The 26,606-nt window shown below is 39.5% G+C and overlaps 3 protein-coding genes across 6 annotated transcripts in view; 2 read left to right on the plus strand and 1 right to left on the minus strand.

The window, feature by feature from the left end:
- stumps (DBB domain-containing protein stumps) overlaps nucleotides 1-4,504 on the plus strand; it is a 44,262-nt gene extending 39,758 nt beyond the window's left edge. For all 4 annotated transcript variants that reach the window (XM_064693773.1, XM_064693772.1, XM_064693776.1 and 1 more), the window contains 2 exons: nucleotides 141-333; nucleotides 1,203-4,504. In XM_064693773.1, the coding sequence (XP_064549843.1) occupies nucleotides 141-333; nucleotides 1,203-4,038 (3,029 nt within the window). In that variant the 3' untranslated portion in view covers nucleotides 4,039-4,504. The remainder of the gene's footprint in view (nucleotides 1-140; nucleotides 334-1,202) is intronic.
- Nucleotides 4,505-6,054: 1,550 nt separating this feature from the next.
- On the plus strand, nucleotides 6,055-16,919 carry LOC135436902 (germ cell nuclear acidic protein). The gene is made up of 7 exons (XM_064694669.1): nucleotides 6,055-6,567; nucleotides 14,130-14,223; nucleotides 14,280-14,537; nucleotides 14,833-14,890; nucleotides 14,955-15,023; nucleotides 15,088-15,606; nucleotides 15,692-16,919. Exons 2-7 carry the CDS (start codon nucleotides 14,215-14,217, stop codon nucleotides 15,814-15,816), a joined length of 1,038 nt encoding a protein of 345 aa, XP_064550739.1. The 5' UTR covers nucleotides 6,055-6,567; nucleotides 14,130-14,214; the 3' UTR covers nucleotides 15,817-16,919.
- A 2,885-nt stretch (nucleotides 16,920-19,804) lies between these two features.
- On the minus strand, nucleotides 19,805-26,515 carry put (punt). Its single transcript, XM_064694962.1, has 6 exons — nucleotides 25,962-26,515; nucleotides 24,344-24,529; nucleotides 24,082-24,258; nucleotides 21,650-21,795; nucleotides 20,769-21,584; nucleotides 19,805-20,700 (listed from the first exon to the last, which is right to left on the minus strand). Exons 1-6 carry the CDS (start codon nucleotides 26,011-26,013, stop codon nucleotides 20,521-20,523), a joined length of 1,557 nt encoding a protein of 518 aa, XP_064551032.1. The 5' UTR covers nucleotides 26,014-26,515; the 3' UTR covers nucleotides 19,805-20,520.
- Between the last annotated feature and the right edge of the window lie 91 nt (nucleotides 26,516-26,606).

The raw sequence follows: 26,606 nt of genomic DNA on the forward strand, positions 1-26,606 counted from the left end.
ACAGAGGGAAACACATATAGTGCACTGCTTTTTTGGGGTCGCTCGGGCCAGTTGTTTATCAGTAGCGCATTCGCCTCTTGTTGCACTTTTTGCTCATCGTGACGATCGTGTTCGTCTTCGTCTTTGATTTCATTTTGCAGACAACTGCGGCAACGTGAACAACACAAACGGATCTGCTTCTGCCACCGGCTACGGCTTCAGTCAGCCGGGCTACAACATGGACGACATACTGATCATCACTGCCAAGCACAGCGAACGCGCCTATCTGCGCGCCACTTTCCTGAAGAACCATTTCGACAAGATCACCAAGCAGCGCGGACGCAAACCATTCAAGTGAGTGTTACAACCAGATCAAAAGTTCATACAAACGAATACATAGAATACCTATATCATATACAAGAACTTAAAAAATATCCCTTAAGTAGTCGCCTTTAGCCTTTAATCACTTTACTCACTAAACCCTGCTTAAATTGTTTTCATTCATTTTTGATTAATATTATTTCATAGATCTAGAATAACTAGACCATATATAATAAATTAGAAAACCTTACTAAAATATTCGTAATTGCCTTGAAGCAATTTTTAAAAGCTTTAAGATCATATTAGTTCGTAGGTTTTTTAATTCTCTTTTCATATACAATATCTTAGAAAATCGATCTAAAACAGTCGCCAATATCAATTACCTACTCTTTCATCGTTTTATTAGTTCAAAAAACCTATTTTTACTTCTTTATAATAACAAATTGTTGTTAATTTTTGTTGTTCGTTATTTTTTTTGTTCATATTTAGAACACTTTGTTATCTAGTGTAAAAAGCCTTTGGGCTTTTCACATTATTTAGCGACTTTTGCCACTGTTTCATTCCATCGTTCCGCTATGAAAACTGGCCAAAATTAAAAAGTTAGGTTAGAAGCGACCTAAGAGTAAAAACTCTTTTGATACTAAACAGAATGTATAGTAATATAAAAAATGCCTCATAAAATGATAAAGTAATGAATTAAATATATAAAGTGAATGCAGAAGTATTTTCATAATATATAGATTCATAAAAAGAAATTAATAAAATAAGTCAGGTCATACAATTATCGAAAAGGTTCTAGAAAATCTGTGTTCTCTCTAGCACTAATAAATCTGTTTTATTATTGTAATATTCACATAGAAAGCAAATCTAACTCTAACTTTCTTTCCCCTTTCCTTCCTCAGTTTTCTGCACATAAAAATTGATGATGGCCCCTTCAGCGAGGAGATCGCTCAAAAATATCAAAATACGGCGCTGCAAATTGTCATTCTGTGCCCAGCCCTGTTGGCACTGCCACACAGTTTCCTGATGGCGCAGCTGACATCGATAATACGCGTGGAGAAGGTGCTGGCCATATTGCTGGATGTGGGCGAAGATAAGGTCAAGGAGATGCACAAGACGGCGCTGCCCAACTATTATAAATGGCGTCGCTGCGTGGTGCGGGACAACGATCAGGCGCAGATCAGTCACATTTTGGGCATAGCCACCGATATATTGGGCCGGGCGCTGTGCCAGCGTCCGCCCTGTCAGGATAGCAGCAATAGCAACAACAGCAGCATCTCGCGCAGCATGTCCAGCTGCTCGGAGGGCTTTACCGTGCTGCCCAAGAAGGTCAAGCAGGGCCAAAATAAAGTGTTGGCCATACTGTCCGAGCCGCTGAAGCCGAACGACACGCTTAAGCTGCTCGTGGAGAAGTCGGGCGAGCTGCTTGAGGTACGGAATTTCAAGTGCCGCAATCCTTACACTGTCCAGTTCGCCATACCCGAATCCTGCATGGAGATATCCACCATGATTGAAATACGCATCGAGAAGAACAACAAGAGCCTCGGCGCACGTCCCATCAAATGCGAGAGTCGCCTGCGTGAATTGGAGCAGCTGCTGCGCGTCGAGGACTCGCCCATTGAGTTCATGTGCCATGCCCTGGGCGTGGGTCCTCTGGAGCGCGATGCATTGGATCAACATTTGCTGCAGTGCTTCCAGCGCAATATGCCGCCCAATTTCCATCTGCTCAACGGACCCAGCGAGCGCCAGCCGCACTTTTTCACACGCCTCGAGTCCAGTCCCGAGGAGTATCCAACACTGTTGCACTTCGCCGCACGCTGGGGCCTCAATCGGCTCTGCCTGCAGCTCATGGAGTGTCCCGGCGGCGACACGGCCTGCGGTGTGCGCAACTGCGCTGGCCGCACGCCCGCTGAGCTGGCCGAGCAGGAGGGTCACCATAAGCTGGCCCAGAATCTGATCAGTTTCTCGGAGTTTCACAATCTCACAATGGTCTATCACTACTTCAAGGGCGTGGACAATGCCAGCAGCGGCGCCAGCAGCCCGGGTGCCCAGACCAAGCCGTGTGGCAGCAAGGGCGCCCAGGTGGTCATCGGAGCACTGCCATCGTCGCCCAGAAGCAAACCACCCAAGCAGCTGCCCACGGCAGAGTATATGGAAATGTCCAGCGGCTCGGAGCGCGAGAATACGCCGGAGGTGCGCACCAAAACTGAGACAATGGCCATATCGAATCTCAACTACATCAGCGTGGAGACCGAGGATGAGAATCTAGAGAGCTGCGCCACAGAGAAGCATCTGGAGTCCAGCAAAGTGCTGGAGCCGGCAACTGGACCCGAGCAAACCACCAACGAGCTGCGCATCAACGAACCGCCATACTATCAATCCAAAGAGCAAAACAAATCCGAGGATGTGGTAGATGGAGCAGCCAACTATCAGACCACAGATAAGTTCAGCCAGGAATGCTCACAGCTGCTGGAGAACCAGGCAATGGCCGGCAACGATTACGTGATGCAGCCCTCCAACATACCAGTGCCGCCCGTTGTGCCCGATGATGGCAACTATCTGTTCCAGCCCTCCAATCGGCCGGTGGAGGAACCGCTGCGCCTGAGTCGCTCCACAACGCGACTGCCTCAGACCAATAACAGCTATGGCACATTGAAGCGCAGCGCGAGCGATGCCTCCAGCAGCACGCGGGCCAATGCCGACGACGAGCTGGCCGAGATTATGCACGATTTCAAGAACAATGTGCTGTCCATACATGATGTGGAGCTGCTCGTCGAGAAGTGGAAGCATCGTAATGATGTACAGCAAAGCTTCCGCGAGAAGCAGGAGCAGATCGATCAGCTGCGTCGCGAATACGAGCGCATACATGAGCATGTCAGGTCACAGCTAAAACGCGAGACGCCCTTTGAGCGCATCAAGAAGCTCTTCTCCAGACAGAAGCCACATGCCGCCGTCGAGAAGCAGAGCAGCTGTGCGGACAGTCTGCTGGACGAGACGAAGAGCTCTATTGCGACCAACTGCAGCCTCAAGTCTTCGGCGCGTCCCATTAGCTCGCTGAGTCTGCAGAGCGTTTCCAGCTCGAGCTCCTCCTCGGGCCGTCTCAGCACGGGCAGCAACTGCAGTGGCGCCTCGCTGGGCGACTCTGGCACACATTCAGATCATGAGGAGCGTCGTCAGTTTGGCTGCCGCCTGGGCACGCCCGGTTCGCTGATGGATAACTATTTGGTGCCGCCGCCGCCGCGTCCAGTTTTTACGCCGGTGTCAACGCCAGGCGATGAACGGCATCAGATTGTGTTCCCCTCACCAATGTCCAGCTGCCAGCGCCTACACACGCCCACCAGTCCCACTGGCTCCGATCACTATCAGATGTTTCCATCGAATATACCCGTCTACTGCAATGGCAGCCAGCCGCTGTCCACATCGCAGAGCAGCAGCTATCTAAACACCATTATGGAGGCAAAGGAACAGGATACGCAGCACTACCAAAACGGTGTCACCCTGCAGCCCATCAAGCTGAACGAGCGACCCAACATCATCTATGGCAAACTCACCAAGAGCCACTCCAGCAGCGGCTGCAGCTCGTTCAAGCCCAAACAGGTTGCCTGTCCGCAGGTGGGCAGCATCGAGGTGCAGGCTGAGGTCTATCAAAATGTGGGCAGCCCAACGGAGGAGGCGACAACCCCGGAAGTTCCGGTCAAGGAACAATCCAACGAGGCGCCCAACTACATGAACTGCTAGGCCTTGTTTCGTGTATTTCTCGTAGCTGCATAAGTTTTCATATGATATATATATATCTAGCCTAAGCTTAAGTGCATATATAAATTCGATATTGCTGGAATGAGTATAAACTAGTTAAACAAACGGTTGTAATCAGCCGCAAAACATATTATAAAATATTTCTCGACTACATTTAACTCACTAACTAAGTATGTAACTTTTTTTAATATACATGCAGCAACATATTGTATTATCTTTAGCTATCGTTCTCGATCTTTGAAATGTACATTATTTTGAAACGATTGCAAGCAACCAAAATAACATATCAGATAGTCTTAGGCCGGGTCTCGAACCAACGAATTGCATGTTTGTAATTCTAGATCTAAGTACTCCCCCCCATTTGTATTAAGCCTAGCATGCAGCTGAGCATGAAAAACACATATTTTTCGCACAAAGTTAAATGCAATAAATTGAATTCTTTAAGCAATGCAAACGACTCTCATTGCACCTCGGTACACGTACTGAGCCGGGTAGCTGTTGGGGTCACGGGTCTGTTTGGAGCAAACAGGAAATCATGCGGAAGCCCGCACTACATGCAAAAGGGGATTGCAACTGCCAACGTAAATTTCGACGGTAAGAGCAACACACTAGAACAACTAAGTTTGCCCGACTTGGAGATACCCTTGACCTGGCGCTGATGTATCTTTACGAAAATTCATCTACTTTCTTGTATATATATATATACATATATACAAAAATATATGCTAATACACATATGCACGCTTGCTCCACGCTTTGGATAATGTATTCCTGAATAATTAAAGTCCGAAATTTCTGTAAATATTCTACATTTTAAAGTCCCACAACTTTACTTAATTTCCAGGCGTAATGTTATTATGGTCATGGATTGTTCTCTTCAATAATTTAGAATATAAAAAGATTTATAAAAGCTTTATATTTATATGTGTAAAATATTTTATTTTTATAATTTTGCACTCCTCAATTTTCATTAAAAATTATTGTATTTAAGGTAAGCGTTAATAAAAATACCTTATTAATGCTTCTCCATACAAGAATCTTTTACATTCTCTGTAGTAAGAAGCTGTAATCATAAAGCCAACTATTTATAACTAACACGTGACGCTCAGAAGTATGCTAACATTTTCAGAAACGCCAAATTTTAAAGGGAATTCTACTACTTTTCATATACATTTTTATTTTAGCTCCTCACACATACACACGCACACTGTTACAAGCCCAGCCAAGCTTGAACAAAGCCTGTAATTCTTAATTCACATTCACACTCGCTCGCCCTGCTCTGGAGGTCACAATTATTGCGTACGCGGCATAGTATTTTTCCCAGCTGAGTACGCGAAGAGCTAAGCCGCCATTTTACATTTGGTCTACATGCTGCATGGATGCGAATATGGCTTCGATGCAACCAGCTCCGCCCCCAATATCCGGTTCATTCCCGCCCAACTCCCACACACAGCTGTTAATGGGCTGTAGTTTTTGTCGGTTTTTTAAAGTACGAGTGTGGGTGCGTGTGCGTGTGAGCGTGCGTGTGCTGTGTGAATTACTTTAACGAGCGCAAACCTCAAAGAGAGTGTGTGAGCGTGAGAGGCTGGGAGAAAAGCACGCGGTAAGCTCTTATTTTTGTTTTAAACTGAGCTTTTGCACAGCGTGTTTCGACCTAAACATTGAATATGGAAATGAAGTTAAAAATTAAAATGAATTTAACCAAACTTAGTTATTAAAGGAAAATAATAAAGTCCTTGATGCAGCTGATTTGGATGTACATTTTCACGTTGTGTCTTGCTAACCATAAACACCCTGTGCTCAGCACAATACAAAAAGCTTTCGTCAATGCCGAAAGTCAAAACAAACGGCAAAGCTCTCAACTATGAGAGAGAGCGCCTGTGAGCTGAGAGAGAGAAAGAGAGAGCAGCAAAAGCGCTTGGCACGGTGAGCGACAAAAGCTTTTTGCATTTGGCCAGGCTAAAGCGAACAAGTGTGTATAAAAAGGACATTTCCTTCAGTCGACTCTGTTAATTAAGCGTAAATGCGACGCAAAAGTGCGCCACAACATTTTCTCTCCATACAAAATTCACAACTTACGCCTAAACAAACATTAAGCTTGTGTTGAAAGAATAAGAGAAAACCACTTGAACAAAACTGAAATAATTTAATAAAAACAAAAAGGTAAAGAAAAAGCGTGCAGAGTAAAACAATTTGATAATAGAAGGACTTTGGCGCATCCTCGGTGGCCCCTAAGTGCTGCTGCACTCTCGTGTGAAAACAAAAACATAAGCAAAAATCTTTTACGGCATCTCAACTGCGTAGTACCCAAAGCAAAAACAATATATTGAAATTATTCCACTCGGATTAAATATTTACAATTGGTTCGGCGCTAATTAGACGAGGGAACTCCGTAATACCCAAAGGCAGCCAAAAAGTCTACTAAGAAGCAACTGAAGCACTGAACTGAACTGCAACAACCTGAGAGCCTGAGGAACGCTTGGAACAGCCACCGCTCGTAAATAATTGAAGGTAGGCAACGTTGTCAGCAAACTCGTAAAATTTATGTTAGATTTTACACTGAGTCCGTGACCAGGCAGTCGCATTAATTTCTCATTTTCCATTCCCCCCATTCCCCCCATTACCCACTGTCGGCCAGCATTTATTTGCCTTTCAATTAAGTTGAGGCTGTGCCGCGTGTGGCTAAAGTTAAATTTGAAATGTTGCCATGTGAAAATGCAACCACTTCAAAGTTTCTACCGAGCATAGCATTTTTAATGATGCACTAAACGTTAATGGGGTGAATGGAGCAGCCTCTTTCAACTTGGTCCTCGCCCAAATGGGAGGTGTTTAAATGTTGTGAACATTTTGCAGCTTAAGCTCAAACTTAAGCTTAAGGTTTATAAAAATGTGCATTAAGTACACTACAGTGAGTTTATAGTAAATCACATATGCATGCATAGCTTACAATTTGGAGACCTGCAACGTCAGATCGAATAATGTTTCTAGGTTAATGCTACATGTAGATCCCCTGGGTATTGAGAGTGCCAGTTTGGATCATGGCTGCAACAAACATTTAAGCTTAAGGTTTTGGTTTTGGTTTTGGTTACAATTTCTCCGCTTTCAAATTGAATAATGCTCTTTAAGTGTTATATTTATTAAAATTTTTAATTATTCACAAAATTATGGTTCCGATTACGCCGGAATTTGGCTGTTTATTATGCAATTTAGCCGGTTTAAGTTTTGGTTTATTGAATATGTAAAATTTGCGTATAGAGCTGGTTTGGCTTAAAACTGAGCTAGGTTAGAAATGTGACAAAATTCATAAAAGGTCTACAAGAGCCCGAAAGCGGAATGAATTGTTAACTTGAAGAACCTATTAATCGATGCATATCCTATTTATATCATATTTATCATATTCAGAGACTTTTAGACCTAGAGACATATTTGTTTAATTTTCAACATATTCTTATTGTATATAAGTCCCACATATTACTATTATTATCCCAATTTATTACTTATTTAAATTATTTTTTGAATTTTGAATTAAATTAAATATATTATATATAAATATTTGAAAAGTTAAAGTTAAATATACTAAATAGTTAGGAGAATTGAATATAATTTAAATAGCAAGCTTGGCTGTTCTTTGCAATGTATTAAAAAAAAAAAGGTTTGTTTAGTTTTGTTGGGGTTTTGCTTGTTATTTTTGCGATACTTGTAACTACCTCAAGTGGCGCAAGAAACAACAAGACACAAACAAGCACCTAGCGCGTGCACACACACACGCACACACACGCACACCCAGACACACCCACACGCAGTATATATGGCATATATTGTATAAATTCTATGCAACACTAATACAAATGCATTCATTTACAGCACAAAGCGAAGAGATGCTTTGGCCACAATGCACGCTTTTCTTTCTGTGTCAGGGGGCAAGTGCCTTAGAAGCTGCCACACAGTTGGTATTATAATTTTAATTACCACTTGAGCGACTCGCCCGCCGTCAGTCAGCGACTACGTGCTTGTAGAAATGCACCAAGTCAACGCACACGCACACACGCATTTCTATATAAAGGACATGTGCCATATACTGCACATAATATGGAAATATGTATATAAACAGCGCACAATGCAAAATGTGCTTACAATGCGTACAATTCTATTCGGTTGCATTGTTTGGCCCTTTTCTACTTTTAGCATATTGCATTTTTCCTGAATCGAACAAAAAAATAAACGGAAAACATAAACGTGCATAGAGACTGCTTAGAACTTGCAATATTGCGCATACGCCATGTAAGCATGTCAAAGGAATGCCGCCCCATAATTGCGCATTTGCCGCTTCACTGGATTGCTAAACCACAGCCGCACCTATGGCTTAGATATCGATTGTGAATGGCTGTTTAAAGTGGCCTCAAATATGAAGAATGTTAAAATTTCCACAGATTACAGCTAGAACGAAGGAGGTTGAGCGTTCGGGCATCAGGCTAAATTATACCTCGAACCCATTAAAAATAGATTCAAAGGGTATATTGTTTTGGTTCTTCTGTGTAACAGGTAGAAGAAAGTAATTCTGACCCGAAAAAAAGATCATTTGGATCATTTGAGGATGAAGCTCTGTTTTTTCAATACATATCGAGTTTATGTTTAGCATATACATATATATATTCTAATAAATAGCCAAATATATACGTTCTCGTATCATACGAAGATCAAATTCTATTTTACTTTTACATCGATAAATATCGATTTTATATAACCTTAATATATATTTATATTTATTTATTAAAGAGATTTAGTTTGAAATTTTCCGACTTAAATATACAGATTAAGATTTCTTAACTTTTTTCTTAACTGATTGCGTACTATTTAAAACTAATTTATATAATAATTAAAATTAATTGTTTAAAAATTTAATTTTTAGAGCCAAAACTTTTGGTTTAGTATAAACATGAATTTGCGTGCCATGTTTAAGCACTAAGAAAAACAAAAAGTTCAGACTAAAACACACTAGAGTTATTCGAAAAAAACATTTTCCATTGTATGGAAAATAACTTACTTCAAGAATATACAAGCAGGCGTACAAAACTTTATGAGAACTTAAAGTTCTACGTTAAAGCTTTAAGTAGAGGGCACGTAAAAAACTTAAAATCGTATAGAATAGTTTTTAAGTAGTTTAACCAAAAACGTAGCATACTTTTCCGAGTGCCAGTTGGTAATGGCCGCCGCTTGGCGCAAACTCAAAATGCAGCAAATGCTACGGCAATAATGCCAAATATGTAATGTGATCATTATAATCATGCAATTTGGACGCTGTTATAACGACCAACCGAGCCAATAGCCAATAGCCCAATGTAATTGGAGAAGCACAAACGGGAAATGTCATAATAGCTACCAAAGTCGCTTTGATGAACATCATAAATTCGTTTTTATTGAATAATACCATGAGACATTTACAGTTGGCAGGACGCAAACAGTACAAAACAAAAAGTAAATAACCGATACATATAGCAAAGAGCACTTCTATATAGTTGGCAGTTGGCAGGTGGCAGGTGGGCTCAGGTGACACACGGGCACATTTAGGCTGCGGGGCGTGCCAATTAAAAGTAACTATAATTGTAATGTGCTTTTTTGTCTAATGAACTGAGAATGTTTCAGGTTATTTGAACGGACATTTGGCAAGAGCTATGCTTATGCCACGCCCCAGTATTTTGTTTTGGCCAAAACGCAACGATTTGGCAAACATATTCACAACGTCGCGACAATGTCGTCGCCAAAGGGTTTTTCAGTCCGTTTTTTTTTGTGTAGCCTACGAGTAAATTATTCGTTTACAGCAGGACCCCAACAAGTCGTGGCCGTTTTCCGTTTTAGTTTTGTTTTCCTGTAGCTGCGCTGTGACCGACATGTGACCCCGACACAAACACACACACACACACACACACACACACACAGACACAGTGCAGATTCAACTTCATGGTTGGCTGGCTTTAAACTCGTTTGCATTCAAAAGGCTTGTGCAATAATTCATCAATTTGAGTGTCCTGGCCACTGCAAACATTAGAAGTCCAATTTGCCGTCAGGCATATTAATTATGCAAGTCACTTTGCTGCGTCACACGCAACTGTTTCGCTTCCACGTTGCATGCCCCGCCGCATGGCCGGTCTGAAGCACTTGCTTCATATTGCAATTGTTTGCGTGGGACTGGCAACAGCTGTCAGCTAAATGCAATTGCTTGTTAATCTAACTTCGATAGAAGTGTCTTGAGATATTAAAGCAAATATTCATAATTTCTAGAACTTCATGCCCAGCAAAAATTGTGGGTAGAATATTCAAATTATTTTCTCTTCTTGATATACTTTCTATAAATAACAAAATGTAAGAAACGGTTTCTCCTAATTGATTGATTGACTGATTGACAATCAATACTTAGCCCAAACAGTAAGAAGTACAGTAACAACCTCATGTAATATAGGTGCCCGCTAAGACGGGCCTTTGGTTAATTCCACCCGCAAGTGTGAAAAATAAGTGGAAACGTTTCTTTTCTCTCCTATTGGCTTGACATTTTCTTTCAAAGATCTTTGTGAAAATTCACTAGAGACGCGTTGCACACTTTTCAGAATATCCTGAACGGAAAATAGTGGGTTTTACGAACAAAGTTTCGTAATCAATATGTATGTGTATCGGTTAAAAATTTATATTGAAATATTTTTAAATTGAAAATGAATTTGAAGTCTTTACTCAGAAAAAGGAGAGTCATAAAATAAATAATCCATAAATAAAACCAGAAACATTCTAGATTATAAACAAAAATTTCTATATTGAGATTTACCCTTAAGAAACTTGCACTTTTAATCTAAATGCAACATGTTTTGCACATCTAACATCTAACAAAGATTGGATTAGTTGGCAAAGTAAGCCCAACAAATAAAATGCCCGACGGCAGATAAATAAACTTTTGGAGACACTCGCAAATATAGCCAAAAGCAGTTGCATGACAGTCACGGCCAAGCCGGCGGGCCAGACGCGTCTGACATTTGAAAATGCCAAAGGAACAACAGCAACAAATACTACAAAATCGAATGAAAGTGGTTTAGTCAGGAGTGCCGACTAGTAGATACCCTGAAGAGAGCTGTACGATGCGGCTATGCTACCTATTTCCCCTTCTCAGCTCTGTGTTTGGGAAATGCATTATTGATTTACTTTGGGGCTTATAGTCTGAGATGATTATGAAAATTATAGGCAAATAATATGAGTTAAAAATGTGTATGTATACCAAAGTTCAAGGTTTTACTTTTAAAAATCAGTTTTTTTTATTCTGTAGGGAAGGGGGGAGGTATACCTCAAGAGTGAAATATTTGCAATCTCTATATGCTATACCAAGTTTTATGTATATAGCTCTTATAATTTTCGAGTAATGTTTAAAAATCCATGTCTCAAAATCGATATTTATCGATTTTATTGAAAAAGAGAAGAGATATTGAGAAAGGCAGAGATCGACGGGCTTAAACAGACGGACAGACAGCCAGACAGGGCCAGATCGACTCAGCTCATCTGGCGAAATAAGAATACATATATAGTATATAGGTTCAGGGATGCCTCCTTCTGCCTTTTGCATGCATTAGCACAAAACCAATCTCCCCTCTTTTCGCATTTGCCATGGATTCGGAGTATGGAAAGGATCAACCGACAGGCAAACAAACAAATCGCAGACAATTGAGTGAGTGACGTGCTGTTTGCCGAGACTGTAGCTGACACAAACGAAAACCGACATCGACTCTGCAGCAGACTGAAGGCAATTAGAATTCAATACATTCGCCAGGACGACATGTAATTAAGTGTAATTTGGACGGACGGCGAGCAGTAAAACAGTTGACAGCGAGGAATATAACGATGTGAGTTATGAGACAGGTAGGTAGACAGAAAGACAGCCAAATGAATGTGCCATCAATTTGGACATAATACATATATATTCATGCATATAAAACCCTGCACTGCGGCCGAGAGCAATAAAGTAAATCAAAGGTTTGTCGTGCTGTAAATCATATGAAAGTCCTTGACAGTGTGCGCCAAAGACCGGCAGGACTGGCGTCTCGGCACCAAAGAAGCCAATGTCAGTCTCTGAGTAAATTCCATACACAACTTTCAATTATTGAATGAAACAAACACACGCAACACACACACACACACACACACTTAAATGCAGAATGCGCAGGCTGCATAAACAACAAATATTTGTAGCATAACTGCGGGCGTTTCATGCAAACGCCGCATGTCGAGCGCCAATTAAGCCCCAAAAACGTAAACAATTTCTTGCATTTCCATTTCACACTAGTTACCAATGAAAATAACATGACAGCAAGAAAGCAACCGCACTATTTACACGTACTCGACTATGATATACCCTGTAAATAATTATTATGTGAATTTATGCTAGGAAAATTGAAATTTATTTGTATACCCTAAAAATGGCATAATGTTTTGTGCATATGCATGTAACAGGCAGAAGGAAGCATCTCCGACTCCATAAAATATATATATATTTTTGATCAGTATCCATAGCCGAGTCGATCTAGCCAGGTCCGTCTGTCTGTCCGTCCGTCCGTTTTTTTCGTTTGTCTCTATGTATGAACGCAAGTATCTCTGAACCTACAAGAGATAGAGACTTGAAATTTTAAACGTAGGACCCGCGCATTAAGAATTTAATTCAAATTATCGATTACCTGCCAATTTCCAAGCAATCGATAAATATCGATATTTAAATTGTTTCCAAGAGAACTAAGGTTTTTGAGAGCTGGAGTCACAAAATTTGACATGCAGCTTTTGGAAAGGTATATACAAATCAAATATCTTTCATTTTATAGCTATTTGTTCAAATTGACAAACTTTTAAGATTACATTAGACCAAATCGTAAGTAACTTAGGCTCCAGTCATTGCGTTTACCTAATCAAAATTTATACAAATAACAATTTTACGCGCATTTTCTACATGAAAACATATTGCAATATTTGCAGTAGAGCATTTAATATATAAAAATTTTAGTTGTATCATATTTTTCGTATATATATGACCAATATTTGAACTAAAACATGGTTTTAAGGATGTGCAAATCCAGGTTCACGAAGTAAGGAAATTGGTTCGATCCGCAAACCAAGCCAGCAACATTTTTTTTAATTTGATTTTCCGATTTATTTATCTTTTTTATTATGTTATATACATATATTTAAATATACGTATACTATATTTTGTTTTTTAATAAATATATAATTTTATTATAATTATCTATTTGTAGGAATTGATATGAATTGGTAAGAGGGGACATTTATAAATATCTATACGATCCTTAAAGCTTGACTTGAAGAAATATAAATAATTTGTTTAATAAGTGTACTTAAAAGCAAATTGCGTACAGCATATAAATTATTCCTATAAGCATTTACTTTCCCCAATAAAAACAATTTCCTAGCTATTTTTACCCAAATATTCAAATCCAAAATACCCTATGTTATTTATGTACAGGGTATAAATATATTTGCGTGTTGCACCATGTTCGCTCTGTTCAACTAGTTGGATACTTCGGCAGCCCACACACCCACACCCTCCTCCTTCCCTCTCCCCTGCATTACCGCTGCCTTGCCCTCACACTTGGATTTCGCTTTTCACCGCAGACTTTCCCAATATATATATCTGCGTGGCCTCGTCTGTGGTCTCTGCGGTGCCTTTGAGCCGAAAGTGAATGTTAGCAGTGAATGGGGTATATGCACATACACACTACATGCATTCCCATAAATATATACACACATATATATGTGCTGTTGGATAAAGGGTCGAGCTGCATTTATCTAGTGGCTGCGAAATTAGCATTTGGCATTTTGAATTTTTCGCTTTTTGTTGAACTTTTCTAACGTGTTCTTGTTAGTTTTTTTGTGCTTGCTTCAAGCAGAGCTTGTTAAGTTCTGTAAGGTCAACGGAAATGTTATCCAATTAGCGATAGTCATCGAATCGTTTTCTCGTCGATTCAGTTGCATTAAGCGTGTGTCGATAAAATGCCGCATAGATTTTTAGTTCTACTTTTAAACTTTATTTGCAGACAATCCACAGATGATGCAAGAGCCAGTTGCTTAGACTAAATGCTAAAGAAAGATTAGAAACTGTGCCAAGGATCAGATAGAATCATGTCAAATGTGGGTAAACACATCATATAGCTTTTCGATTTAGTTAATGCTAAAAGCATTTGCAGCCGCTGAACATGGACAAGTCGAATGGCAATGGCGTGTATGCAACCAGCAGCTGCCACATGGATAATGTGGCTGCCACAACAACAGCCATGAACACGGCAAATAATATAAATATTATGAATGGCGCCGCGGCTGTTGCAGCTGCCGCAGCAGCCGCCACGCTGCCCACATCCGCCTCCAGCGAGGACCTCAGCCAGAGCCTGTCCGAGTACACAGATGCCGACGAGAGCATATCAGCACCCACAGAATTTCTCGCCGAGGTAAGAGGATATGTATTCAAATGCAAATTGCAGCGCTGAGAGCGAAATTTAATTTAAAAATCCTTTCAAGAGGATTATTGAAAGTTTCTATTGTGCGCCAGCTTATTGATGGCCACTAAATTGTTTTCGAGCGCATTTAACTTTTAAGCCCAGCCAACTTTTGCCGTTGTATCCAATGTGGGCCAATGGGCCGGGCCATTGTTGGCCTGATAACATTGCATACAACTATATATAGACAGATATCTAAAGGGTTTTGCCGCAATTTGATGCTCTATTTTGTTATGCTCGATTGCAGTTTCTGTCTGCCGTCATGCTCAAGGACTACAAGAAGGCTTTGAAATACTGCAAATTGAGTGAGTATCTTCAAGATACTCCAACCTGTCCTGCTACATATAAACGACTCATTTTCATTTCCAGTTCTGCAATACGAACCAAACAATGCAACGGCCAAGGAGTTCTATCCACTCATATTGGAAAAGCTGCGCTGTGAGTCCACATTATATATCATTTGTAAGCTCGGGCTCGAGTTAATTAATCAATTATCCTGCAGTGGCCGCATCGAGCGACAGCGACGAGAATTACAATAAATCCTCATCACCCGAGCTGGCATTAGATCTGGAGGCGCCCGAGGAGCGCGAGGATAGCGTTAGCAGCCGCAGCAACAGCAGCAGTCACAACAATTGCTCCGATGAGGAGGATAATGATGATGATGATGACGTGGACGTAGATGTGGATGAGGATGAGGATGAGGATGTAGACGATGAGGATGACATTGATAATGTAGATGTCGAAGAGGAGAGCAGCAGCAGCGCTGACGATTACGATTTGCCCATTGACGAGCAACAGGACCCGGCCGCTGTAGACAGCCTGGCTGCGCACACATCCCATTCACACTCCCACAACGACTCGGGCTCATCGCGCAATTCCTCGAGCGGAGGTGGCGGTCGCAGCGACAACACCACTCACTCATATTCCAGCCTCCTGCTGGAGGAGGAGGACGACATTGTACCAGTCAATTTGCAATTTGGCAACAAGGAAACGAGCGCAACAGATTTAGATGTGAGCAACGGTAAGCGCTGCCAAAACCATAAATTCGATTGCCTTACCAATAGATCATTTCAATATATATACATATATATATATATATATTTCAGGAAACAAGGTGCCATCCGCCTCGTGCAGCGATTCGGAATCACCCACAGAGCCGCTGACCCAGCGGCTGGCCGCCATATTGCGCTCCAAGTGCGGCGTATCGGCCAATAAGGATGAGCCCTATTGAGGCGCTACGCTCATCCGCGATTTATATATGCATATACTATATATATGTGTGTGCTATATACGTAACTACATATATTCTTGTACTTGTACTCGTACTCAATGAGTTAAATGTTTACACTTCCTTTGCCCGAAAATAAGTAACTAGTTTCCACTAGTGCATTCGCTTTATGAACCTAGAAACCGTCCCAAACAGCATACAACAAATACTATATAATTCCAAATGCAAAACTTTAGCTGCGAACTAGTTCTTTTTCCCAAAAAAAAACCCAATTCCCTAGACAAACATATCGTACAAACTTAATAAGTACTTATTGTAGTCATATTTATATTGTGTATGTAACTGAGTATAATCTACGCTCCAATAATAATGAATATACTTATATATTATATATTATTATTAATACATATACATATATACACACATATATACACATACATAACGAATTGTATAACAGAATCTATTTTAATAAGACACACCCATGCAAAACGCACAGGACTTGGAATATTGTTGGATAACTTTACACGTTTAGCGTTTTATAGAGTGCGACTTTTTTCCAAACAATTTATAATATACTTAGTATTTAATTAGGAAACGGAAAACGGTTTGGATAAGTCTGATAATATGGATGGAGGCAAATAGTACTACAACTGAAATGGTCCAAAGTCATAAACTATATTAAACGAATACCATAAATAATTCTTATTTTTAAATAATAATGCATAAAGCATTAAGATTCTCGTAATTTATTCCGATTTTCTTTGTTTCAGTATACGTAAATATATATTGCGATCTACATTTTCCAAAATATGTATGTACATAAGCCTATATATATGTATCTCATAATGCCCGCTCCATGAGCTTAACTAAATGACGAAGACACAAATGCGACAAATACATATACGATTATATACCATATAGCTACGTTTATAGAAAGAGATTTGAAAAGATTGAACCCTCTGTATACCCTTAATATTTATAGCAATTTATTGGTGTTTTTAAATCGGTTCAAGTTCAACTTTATGTAATCATATTATATTCGAAATGTATTCTACGTATAACGGATTGTATCATTCAAAGTTGTAATAAAGACAGCAGGCCAAAAATTTTAGCGTTTTATTTACTAAATATTTATATATTCCAGATATCTTGAAGATTTAGCTCCCAAGATTTTAAGCCCACCTTTCAAAACTAATTTTAAATGGAAACAGAGTAAAATATGCAGAGCAAGATAAACAGTATATTTAAATATTTAGAAATGTTTTCATTCAAAAAATCGATGACAGCTATAAATGTATATGATATTACCAGATGCTGATAAGTTTTTGATCATTATTTAAGAGCATAATAAAACTTGAAGCTCTAACATATGGTAAAGATATCTCATACAAAACTCAATTTACAACAGATTATTCCCACGACAGCTATATGTTATAGTGGTCAGATACGGCTGAATCCGACATATGTACAGCCCGCAACAAAATGAGGGACCTATTTTAAGTTTCATCAAGAAACTTGAGCGACTTGTTAGAATATACATACATATAGACAAACGGACGAAACTCCTCGCTATATCAAATTAGCTCATCGTCATGACCAAAAAACTTTTGAATACACATTCACATTTATTAACAAAACTATAATACCCTCTAAATAGAGTAACAAAATTACGATGGGTAAATATATATATATGCATTTGCATCGTTGCTTTTCTTATAACTGTCTGGTTCTCTCTCACTCTCTTTCTCTCTGGCTGTGTATGAAATGCGCGCCAAAAGTTGTTGTTTTTAGTGAAAAGTTCGACACCAAGTATATTTAAAACGAAGCCTATTTTCCCGATTGTTATACCTTTAAGGCCGACGAACGGGTTTATGGTTCATATATTGCAGTTTACAAACATACACAGCTGGAAATAATCGCGATTAATATTATTTATGTTATTAATTTAACATTATTAGAAACGACATTTAATGTACACGTGCGCACGAGACAACCGATCAATAGCACAGACGCACACAAACTAAATTGCTCATTAGAAGTGCGTCTACGCTAAGCCGGCATTCGCACTAATACATAAACATATAAGAGCACACAAATTTAAAATCTCCTGCTCCCGCTCACACCAACCATAGTGCACGTTACTGGTTTGAGCGCTTTCGGCTGGATACTCAACTTAGATAACGGGATCGAAAGTGTGTTCTAACCAATGGCGTGAACGCAGTGAGCATATGAATTTTCTGCCTGCGATTCACACTGCTCGCTCTCTGCTGCACTTGCAGCTTGGAAGTCGCACATATGTATATATAACTGGATCGAAAAATTGTTTTTTATTAAAAAAAATACATTTTCTAACTAACGGTTCGATGTTGATTGTATCGTAAGAAAATATCAAAAAATAATGAGAATACTAAACGAGGTACAAACATATTATTTTAAACGCTTGATAAGCATTTATTTTAAATCCATTATTATCAAAGAACGTTTTATATTAGTATACAAACATATTATTTTAAACGCTTGATAAGCATTTATTTTAAATCCATTATTATCAAAGAACTTTTTATATTAGTATACATTATTTGTTAACAAGACTTGCATTCGAATAATGTACTGTAAGTACATTCATTTTCGTACGTTCATTTTCGATTTTATTATTTTTTTTTTGTAAAACCTTTATTTTTATTACTTTCCATTGTTTGTTTTTAAAACACCTATGATGATTTTTTCTTGAATGATTCGTGATAATCAATGTTCTATTTTCACTGTACTGGTCAGCCAGTATTATGGTTATGTGAATGCCAGTTGGACTGTTTGTATAACTGTATCAAAAGAGTTGCTTTGAAATTCGATAATACAATAAGTTTCAAAATTGTATCTATGTATTTCAACTATTTGAGTGCCCAAATATGTATGTATGCATATTACTTCCATGCCTATCCATTGCCATCTGATATGTAACAAAATACTGTGATGAACAATAAATTGTTTTGATTGCATTCTCGATTTGAATACTGTTTGCATTTGCTTTCAATAATACTTATGTGATCCAACCACTTGAAAATTATTGTTTCTATGTATTTTCAGCACCGTTAAAATAAATGTAGAAAAAAAAAATTAGAAAAATTAGGCATAACAAAATTATTTCTCTTATCATGTTGCATATTAAGTTATGTAAGTTGCTCAGAATAAAATCAGGTAATAAAGCTTTGTTTGTATCGTAAATTGCACGTACTTGTTTCTGTTTTTGTTTTTTTCTTACTTTCAGATCATTCAAATACCGTATGTATGTATATGTTTGATTGATATAATGCAGCATTGAATCAAAGTTTCAGTATATAGCAAACTATAAAGAAACTATGTTTGTAGGTAATTAATATGTGTCTGTTTCTCGAATATTTGCATACATTTCTTAAACCTACATATACATATATTTTATATCGTACACAAACAAAATTACAATGTTAAATATGTTTTGATTCCTTAACTTTTCGATTCAACTGTTTTTTATCCATTATCGTGAACTGTTAATCCAATTAGATCGTAGATATATATGCTTACCATTAAATCTTATTATGTCCCAGACATGCAATATGTACACGGATTTTGTGGAATTAACAACATATAACATACCTACAGTTAGTATGTCTTTCATTTGAATTAACCCTAAATGCCGCAGCTTTACGAGTCATGTGTGCTTTGGAAGTCTGCTAAGTCTTCGTGTTTTTTTTTTGCGTATGTGTATCGTAGGGTATATCGTATATGCGCTTAGTTATAATATTCATTAAAAAGAAACTTTCATTTGAAAACTTCAGGTGTTTCTTGTACTGTTCAGTAGAAATACATATGAATAAACGTATGTAAGTGTGTGTGTGTGTTTGTGTATATATATACTTGTGTATGCTATAACATGTTTGTATTTACTAGTGCGTATAGGTATAGGTATAGGGTCGTACGAATACATTGGCACAACATCAATAAAACAAAAAGCAAATGAATGAAAATAAGTAGATACATTTCATATTGAATCTTATAAAAAATGTGTAAAGTATTTATTTAAAATACAACATTAAAGCACAATCAAATAAAATGTACCAAAAATAAACGATATGTGTACAGAATTAAAATGAAAATAGCTTTTAACTTTAAACTTAACTGTTAGGTATCTAAACGTTTTGTCTAGGCTTAAATGAAAAGTACAGCAACCACAATGGCTGGGCTTGGCAAAGAATTCAACAGCTTACAGGTTTACAAGAAAATTAAAATTCTGGGCAATAATTAGACAAACTAAAAACAAAAACAATTATATTTACGTATGTGTATATAGGTATCAGTCGATGAAGTCAATGTGAGATGAGCTACAAACGTAATGCATGCAATGTGCGTCTAGAGAATTTTGCATTTTCAAAATTGCCCAGGCTGAAGATACATTTCAAAAATCCCAAATAATCTCTAGGGTAGCCCACCAGTAACGCGTTTTGTTCTGTTTAACTTAAACTAAGCTAATGTCTAAGGGGGGCGGGCGCCGGGTGCTTGTGTGTATCTATGTATAAATGGCAGCTCGCTCAAGTGTATGTGTACATAAAAGCTGCCTATGCACAATACTTATGTAAAACTAAATTGTTGAATATAAAAATTAAAAATGAAGACGCGACGTTCGGGGTTCTCGAATCACAGCCTACGGACGTTGACTGTGATTTAGTACCGCTTCTATAAGCAATTCGTTGTCTCCTTTGCATCCTCAATGTTGGTGTGGTTCTTGATGAGCAACTGTGTGGTCGGATATTTGTTGAGTTGCGCAAAGCGCTCCATCACACAGGATGAGCTGAGACGTGCCTCGGCATCGTGATCCCAACACTCCTCCATGGTGTCGCAAAATATGCTGAGGCCCTGCAAATCCGAAAAAAAAGGGTTTTAAATGTACAAATTATTCATGAAATATATTAATATTATCTTACCAAATGGGCACGCCAGGTGCTGAGCAAATGTGGACGCAATTTCTTCATCACGACGCTTTCCTGCACTTCATCAAGTGTGGGGCGCTGCCCGAGTTCCGCCTCGAAGGGCAGCTGATACTCGCCCACGGGCCCCACGACATCGCAGCGCGAGACCATCTCCCACAATACCAATCCACAAGCATAGACATCGATGCGCAAAAAGGCATCGCGATTGAAATTGATTGCACCCTCGAGCACCTCGGGCGCCATATAGCGACGAGTGCCCACCTGGCCATGAGTATCGCCGCACGGCTTGCCCGGCTGAAAGATCATGGCCAACCCAAAGTCAGCTATGCAGGCTGTCAGATCGGCCTTAAGAAGCACATTCTTCGATTTAAAGTCGCGATGCGCTATGGATGGTTTTAAGCCATCCGTTTTGCTGCCCAGTATCTCCTCGTGTAAATGCGCCAGCCCACATGCCATGGACTCGGCAATGCGGCACAATTCGACCCAAGTAATCGTATGGGACTTTAGATAGTCGCATAGAGAGCCATTATGCTGATATGTGGATATTAGCCAATACTCGGGCTTATCCAAGTGCTTCTCCACGCCCAGAAACTCTAAAATGTTTGGATGCCGCATGCGAGGCAGTTTATAAATCTCATTCTCTGTAGTCCACGACTCCTTCTCCTGCATGCGAAAGATTTTCACTGCCACATCCTGGCCATGCAGCTTGGCCTGCCAGACATCGCCAAATCGGCCGCTTGCCTTCTGCTCCAGCAATTGTATGGGACGGTTGCTGAGCAGCGGTGACGCATTTGTGATTTCCGCCTCGTGCTTAAATTAAACGTGAAGTTAACTAAATGGTTTCAGCAAAACTTAGCTAAGCAGCTGTGCCCTACCTTGGGTATCTCATTGAAGTGGACCTGCTTGAGGCGTCGATAAAATGCGTAGACAAATATTGGTAAGACCACCAGGACGGCAAATGCCGAAGAGCAAATAATATAAAAGGTCATATTATTGTTGTCCTGTGTCTTCTCTTTGGGCACTGCAAATAATGTTAGAATCAATATATAATAAGGATTGTTTTTCTTTTATGCAAATATTCAAATATCTTATTTTATTCACATTTCCTGCAAACAGATTTGTTTCGCCTTTTGCTGATGCATAAGCTATATATATATATATATATATATATATATCTCTATATATAAAACTGTTTGTCCTGACTGACTGACTGACTGACTGACTGACTGACTGACTGACTGACTGACTGACTGACTGATTGGTGATGAACGCACAGCCCAAACCGTAAGAGCTAGGAAGCTGAAATTTTCACTGTAGCTACCTTATGTGATGTAGGTGCACGTTAAGACGGGGTTTCGGGAAATTCCACTCGCAAGTGTGGAAAAATCGCGAAAAACGTTTGTATGTAACTTTTTTGTTTACCATCCGATCGGCCCCAAACTTATTTTCAAAGATCTTTGTTCAAATTCATTTGAGGGGTGTTTCGCACTTTTCGGAAAACCCATTCCTCCTTGGTGGAAATGGAGGTCAAAGATTTGGTGGGTGACGTTTCGCGCTCAAATTCATTTCCAGTGATCTATATGAAAAATCATTTGAGACGTGTTTCTCACTTTTTCGCAGAATTCAAACTTCTTGGGGGGGAATGCGATTTAAAGATTTTTTGGGGGGCGTTTTAAGTTGTGTCCGATTTGCTTCAAACTTATTTTTAAAGCTCTTCAAAAGAACTTAATAAGTACGTATTTCAGCGATTTGGAAAATTCCACCCGCAACAGTGGTAAATTGGCGGAAAAAGGTTGTATGAAAGTTTTTTGTTTACCATCCGATCGGCCCCAAATTCATGTTTAAATATCTATGTTTAAATTTATTTGAGGGGTGTTTCACACTTTTTGAAAAATCCATTCCTCCTTGGTGGAAATGGCGGTCAAAGATTTGGTGGGTGACGTTTCGCACTCAAATTCATTTCCTGAGATCTATTAGAAAAATCATTTGAGACGTGTTTCACACTTTTCGCAGAATTCAAACTTCTTCGTGGGGAATGCGATTTAAAGATTTTTTGTGCGAAGTTTTAAGTTGTGTCCGATTTGCTTCAAACTTATTTTCAAAGCTCGCAATAAGAACTTAATGAATACGTATTTCGACGATTTGAAAAATTCCACCCGCAACAGTGGTAAATTGGCGGAAAACGGTTGTATGAAAGTTTTTTGTTTACCATCCGATCGGCCCCAAACTTATTTTCAAAGATTTTTGTTCAAATTCATTTAAGGGGTGTTTCACACTTTTCGAAAAATACGTTCCTCCTTGGTGGAAATGGAGGTCAAAGATTTGGTGGGTGACGTTTCGCGCTCAAATTCATTTGCAGAGGTCTATAAGAAAAATCATTTGAGACGTGTTTCACACTTTTCGCAGAATCCAAACTTTTTCGGGTGGAATGCGACTCAAAGCTTTTTTGTGCAAAGTTTTAAAATGTGTCCGATTTGCTTAAAACCTATTTTCAAAGCTCTACATAAGAATGTAATGAATGCCACTTTCAGCGATTTGGGAAATTCCACTCGCAACAGTGGTAAATTGGCGGAAAACGTTTGTATAAAATTTATTTGTTTACCGTCCGATCAGTTTCAAAATCATTTCAAATTTTTTTGCGAACATTGATTTTATAACATACGTGCCACGGGCAAGGCCGGGTTATACCCGCTAGTACATATATATATGTAATGGGGTGCTGTTTAAATGCTTGCCACAGGTGAACAACATCTCAAGTGGCACCTGTAGTTGGCACAGGCTTGACTGTCAGCACAAAACGAAAAACGAAAAAACGAAAGTTCGCCCCCAATTTGGCATCTCTTTATGCTCGTCGTATATAAAATTTTGTATGCTGAGATAAAAGGGAGCTAGGCATAAAAAAGAGAAAACAAAAACAAAACAACAAAGTGCAGGGCATAAAAGATACATGCCTAAGCAAATGGAAGGCCACCCCCAATACAAAAAATACACAAAACGGCAACAAGAACGTGCGCAGAGGGCGCTAGAAAATTTGAGGCGGGGCACTGGGAAATTGCAACACACGCGGCAGCTAGTGAGGCTACTGAGAGGCAACTCCGCCGTATCACACGGAGAGTTCGTTAACACGAAATAGCGTTGCAAGGGTCGCGTTGTTTTGGGGCTGCGGTGGCCTGGCCGCCCCCGCATTTAAAAGACGCAACCGAAACATGGCAACGTATGGAATGCCAAAAATTGGGGTAAACATAGAATAACACAAAATATAAAATGAAATAAAATATATTTAAGAGAAAATTTAATTCAGTCGCACCTTGTGTTGTTGCCTCCGTGGTGGGCGGTATCCATTTGTGCTGCGTGTTGCACATCGAGCCCTTGCAACAGCAGAAATGTATGTTACCCTGTCTCGGCTGGGTGCTGGTAATGCACGCGGTCTGATTGCACTCATGCATGTCCGTGAAACAGCCCTTCATTTTGATTTTCTCGATGCCTGCAGCAAATAAAAATAAAAACAAACAAAAATATAAACCAAAATTGTTGCAAATTGTTGGGTAAATGATGCAAGAGGCACATACCCGTCAGATCGTCGGCGCTCCACAAGACGTAGCAGCTGGGAAACTTGTCTGCCTCCACTTGGCAGCGCTCGATGGTGATGCCGCAATCATTGGGCGTATTGCAATCCTTTTCGTCATAGTGCTCGCAGTTAATGTTGTGCCCCTCGGGCAGGATAGCGCCACTGGCCAGTAGCAGCATCTGGCAGCCTGTCAAAAGAGAGCGAGACGACAGAAGTCAGTGATATATTAAAATGGTTTGCATTCTAGAGTTCTAGAAAATAAGTTGGTAAAATGGGCGCGACCGGCTGCCTTTGTAAACATATCACGTATCTACGACCTGTGGACCAACGACCCCAATTCCAATCCAAGCCCCAACGGGCTAGGGCTTTGCTGAAGCGGGGAGTCCTCAATGAGCGTTGCCATTGAAAGCCACAAGCAAAACTTTCCACGGAACACAGCAAACGCTACGCAACCCCAATTCGTGCAGAGGGCCATACAAAATTAGCTCCGCTGGCCACCAGAGCCTTTGAGTAGGCCCTTTAACCCCATTGCAACTGCAACTGCAACTGCTGCTCAGTGTCTGTCGCTGTGTTGGGGCTAAATGTATGCATGTATCTGAGCGCAATTCGCGCGCAAATCCACGTGTGAGTGGATACCATAACGGCACAGTGGTTCAATTCGTATTCAATTCGTATTTTTTAAATACAATATTATACTTCAAATAATTCGATTTCTAAAGGTTAGCTCAATATGGTATTTTTTTAAGTTTTCAAAACCAGAATTATAATAGTTCTTCAAAATACAAGTTTTACTAATTACTGGACAATTCTCCTTCCTTATTTCCGAACAATCCAACTTTATGTACATAATATAACAATCAATCAAAATGACCTCAATCAACCAAATTACTCTCAATTAAATTTATCTTTAAAGCATATAAAGATCAATAAATGTGATTTCCCTCTTTTTAGTATTGGTTTACTGAGAACATAAATTTGGCAAAGAATATTTAACAGCAGTATAACTTTAAATATGTATGTTAATATTATCTCCCCGGCAAAACCTTCAGTTTCAGCATATTCATTAACATTTGCAAATTAGCATCAATTAAATATGCTCAGCCCCACTGTGCATGGGTAATCGGATCTGTATGTGCATATGTAAGTATGCATGTGAGCGTGCGGGCATGCTTTATAGTAAAGTAGATACATAAGCATGCACATTATGCAGATTGAAAGGGGATGAGTTTAAAGTGGCGCTTGTTGAAAATAAAGAAACAACAGCGGGAGAGAAAACGGACTAGAGCCAGAGAGTAAGACTACAGATTTGCACCCACGCGAACGCACAAACAACAAGTTTCTAATGCAACGTCATCCATTCAAAGAAATCATTGCATGCAACATACACACATATACGCACATGTGTTGTTGAAAACAACAGAAAATCGCACTAAGAACAACTACAAAGCACGCGCCAAGCTATTCAATCAGGCGTAACAGGGGGCAAGGGTATAGGGGATGTAAATAATATCGACAGCAAGCCGTAACGTACAAACGAGAAGAAAAAAAACATACACACAGAAATACTAAATATATACACAGACGCACAAACACATGAACAAACTATGCTCAATACATACCTAGAATAAGCTGCGCCACAAGATAAAACAACTTGTATTCGTATTTGGACATTGTTATTGCGTTATCGCTGTAACTTGTTTACAACACAAAATGTATACGTAACTAGACACACGCGCGGTGGTTGGAGAATTTCTGTTTTTATTTTGGCACATATAAATTTTCCTTTGTGGAAATTGCGTTTTTACATTTGATTTGGCCAAGCTTTAGGTTGTAAACATTAAAGGCTTGCTGGTTGACTGCTTTCGTTGCACATTTTAATCCTAGAATTTAATATTTGATATTATGTATGCATATGCTGCGGTGTGTGTGTTATGTGAGTATGTAATTTATTTTCCGCTGCTGCAGTCGCAGCAAAGTTGCTGACCACACGTTTTTTCCATGTGCATTTTCACGTTTTCAATTGGTGTTATCTTTAATGTGGCTATCACATTTCCTTTGTGGCACTTTAAATGCGTTTGTATGCTGCATTTTATGCTTTTAATAAATTATTTTTAAGAGAATTATCATTTGCACGCAGTTCCTACACGCAACTACGATTGTCACAATAGGTACAAATGTACCAAAACGAAGCATATTTACCAACACACATCATTTTTAATGACAGCCCTGGTTGCACTGGTACGGTTTACCAGCACTGTTTTTAA

This window comes from Drosophila montana, unplaced genomic scaffold (genome assembly GCF_035044405.1).
Source record: "Drosophila montana isolate Dmon_TW-CO22-7 unplaced genomic scaffold, ASM3504440v1 contig_3733_1, whole genome shotgun sequence".
Classification (NCBI taxonomy): domain Eukaryota; kingdom Metazoa; phylum Arthropoda; class Insecta; order Diptera; family Drosophilidae; genus Drosophila; species Drosophila montana.

Bases quoted from the DNA above. Each gene is read 5' to 3' on its own strand.
- LOC135436902 (XM_064694669.1), top strand. The intron at 14,891-14,954 runs GTGAGTATCTTC...TTTCATTTCCAG, and splicing joins TTTGAAATACTGCAAATTGA to TTCTGCAATACGAACCAAAC. The intron at 15,607-15,691 runs GTAAGCGCTGCC...TATATATTTCAG, and splicing joins AGATTTAGATGTGAGCAACG to GAAACAAGGTGCCATCCGCC.
- put (XM_064694962.1), bottom strand. From the start codon at position 26,013: ATGTCCAAATACGAATACAAGTTGTTTTATCTTGTGGCGCAGCTTATT. The intron at 24,259-24,343 runs GTATGTGCCTCT...TATTTGCTGCAG, and splicing joins GAGCGCCGACGATCTGACGG to GCATCGAGAAAATCAAAATG. The intron at 20,701-20,768 runs GTAAGATAATAT...TCGGATTTGCAG, and splicing joins GCACCTGGCGTGCCCATTTG to GGCCTCAGCATATTTTGCGA.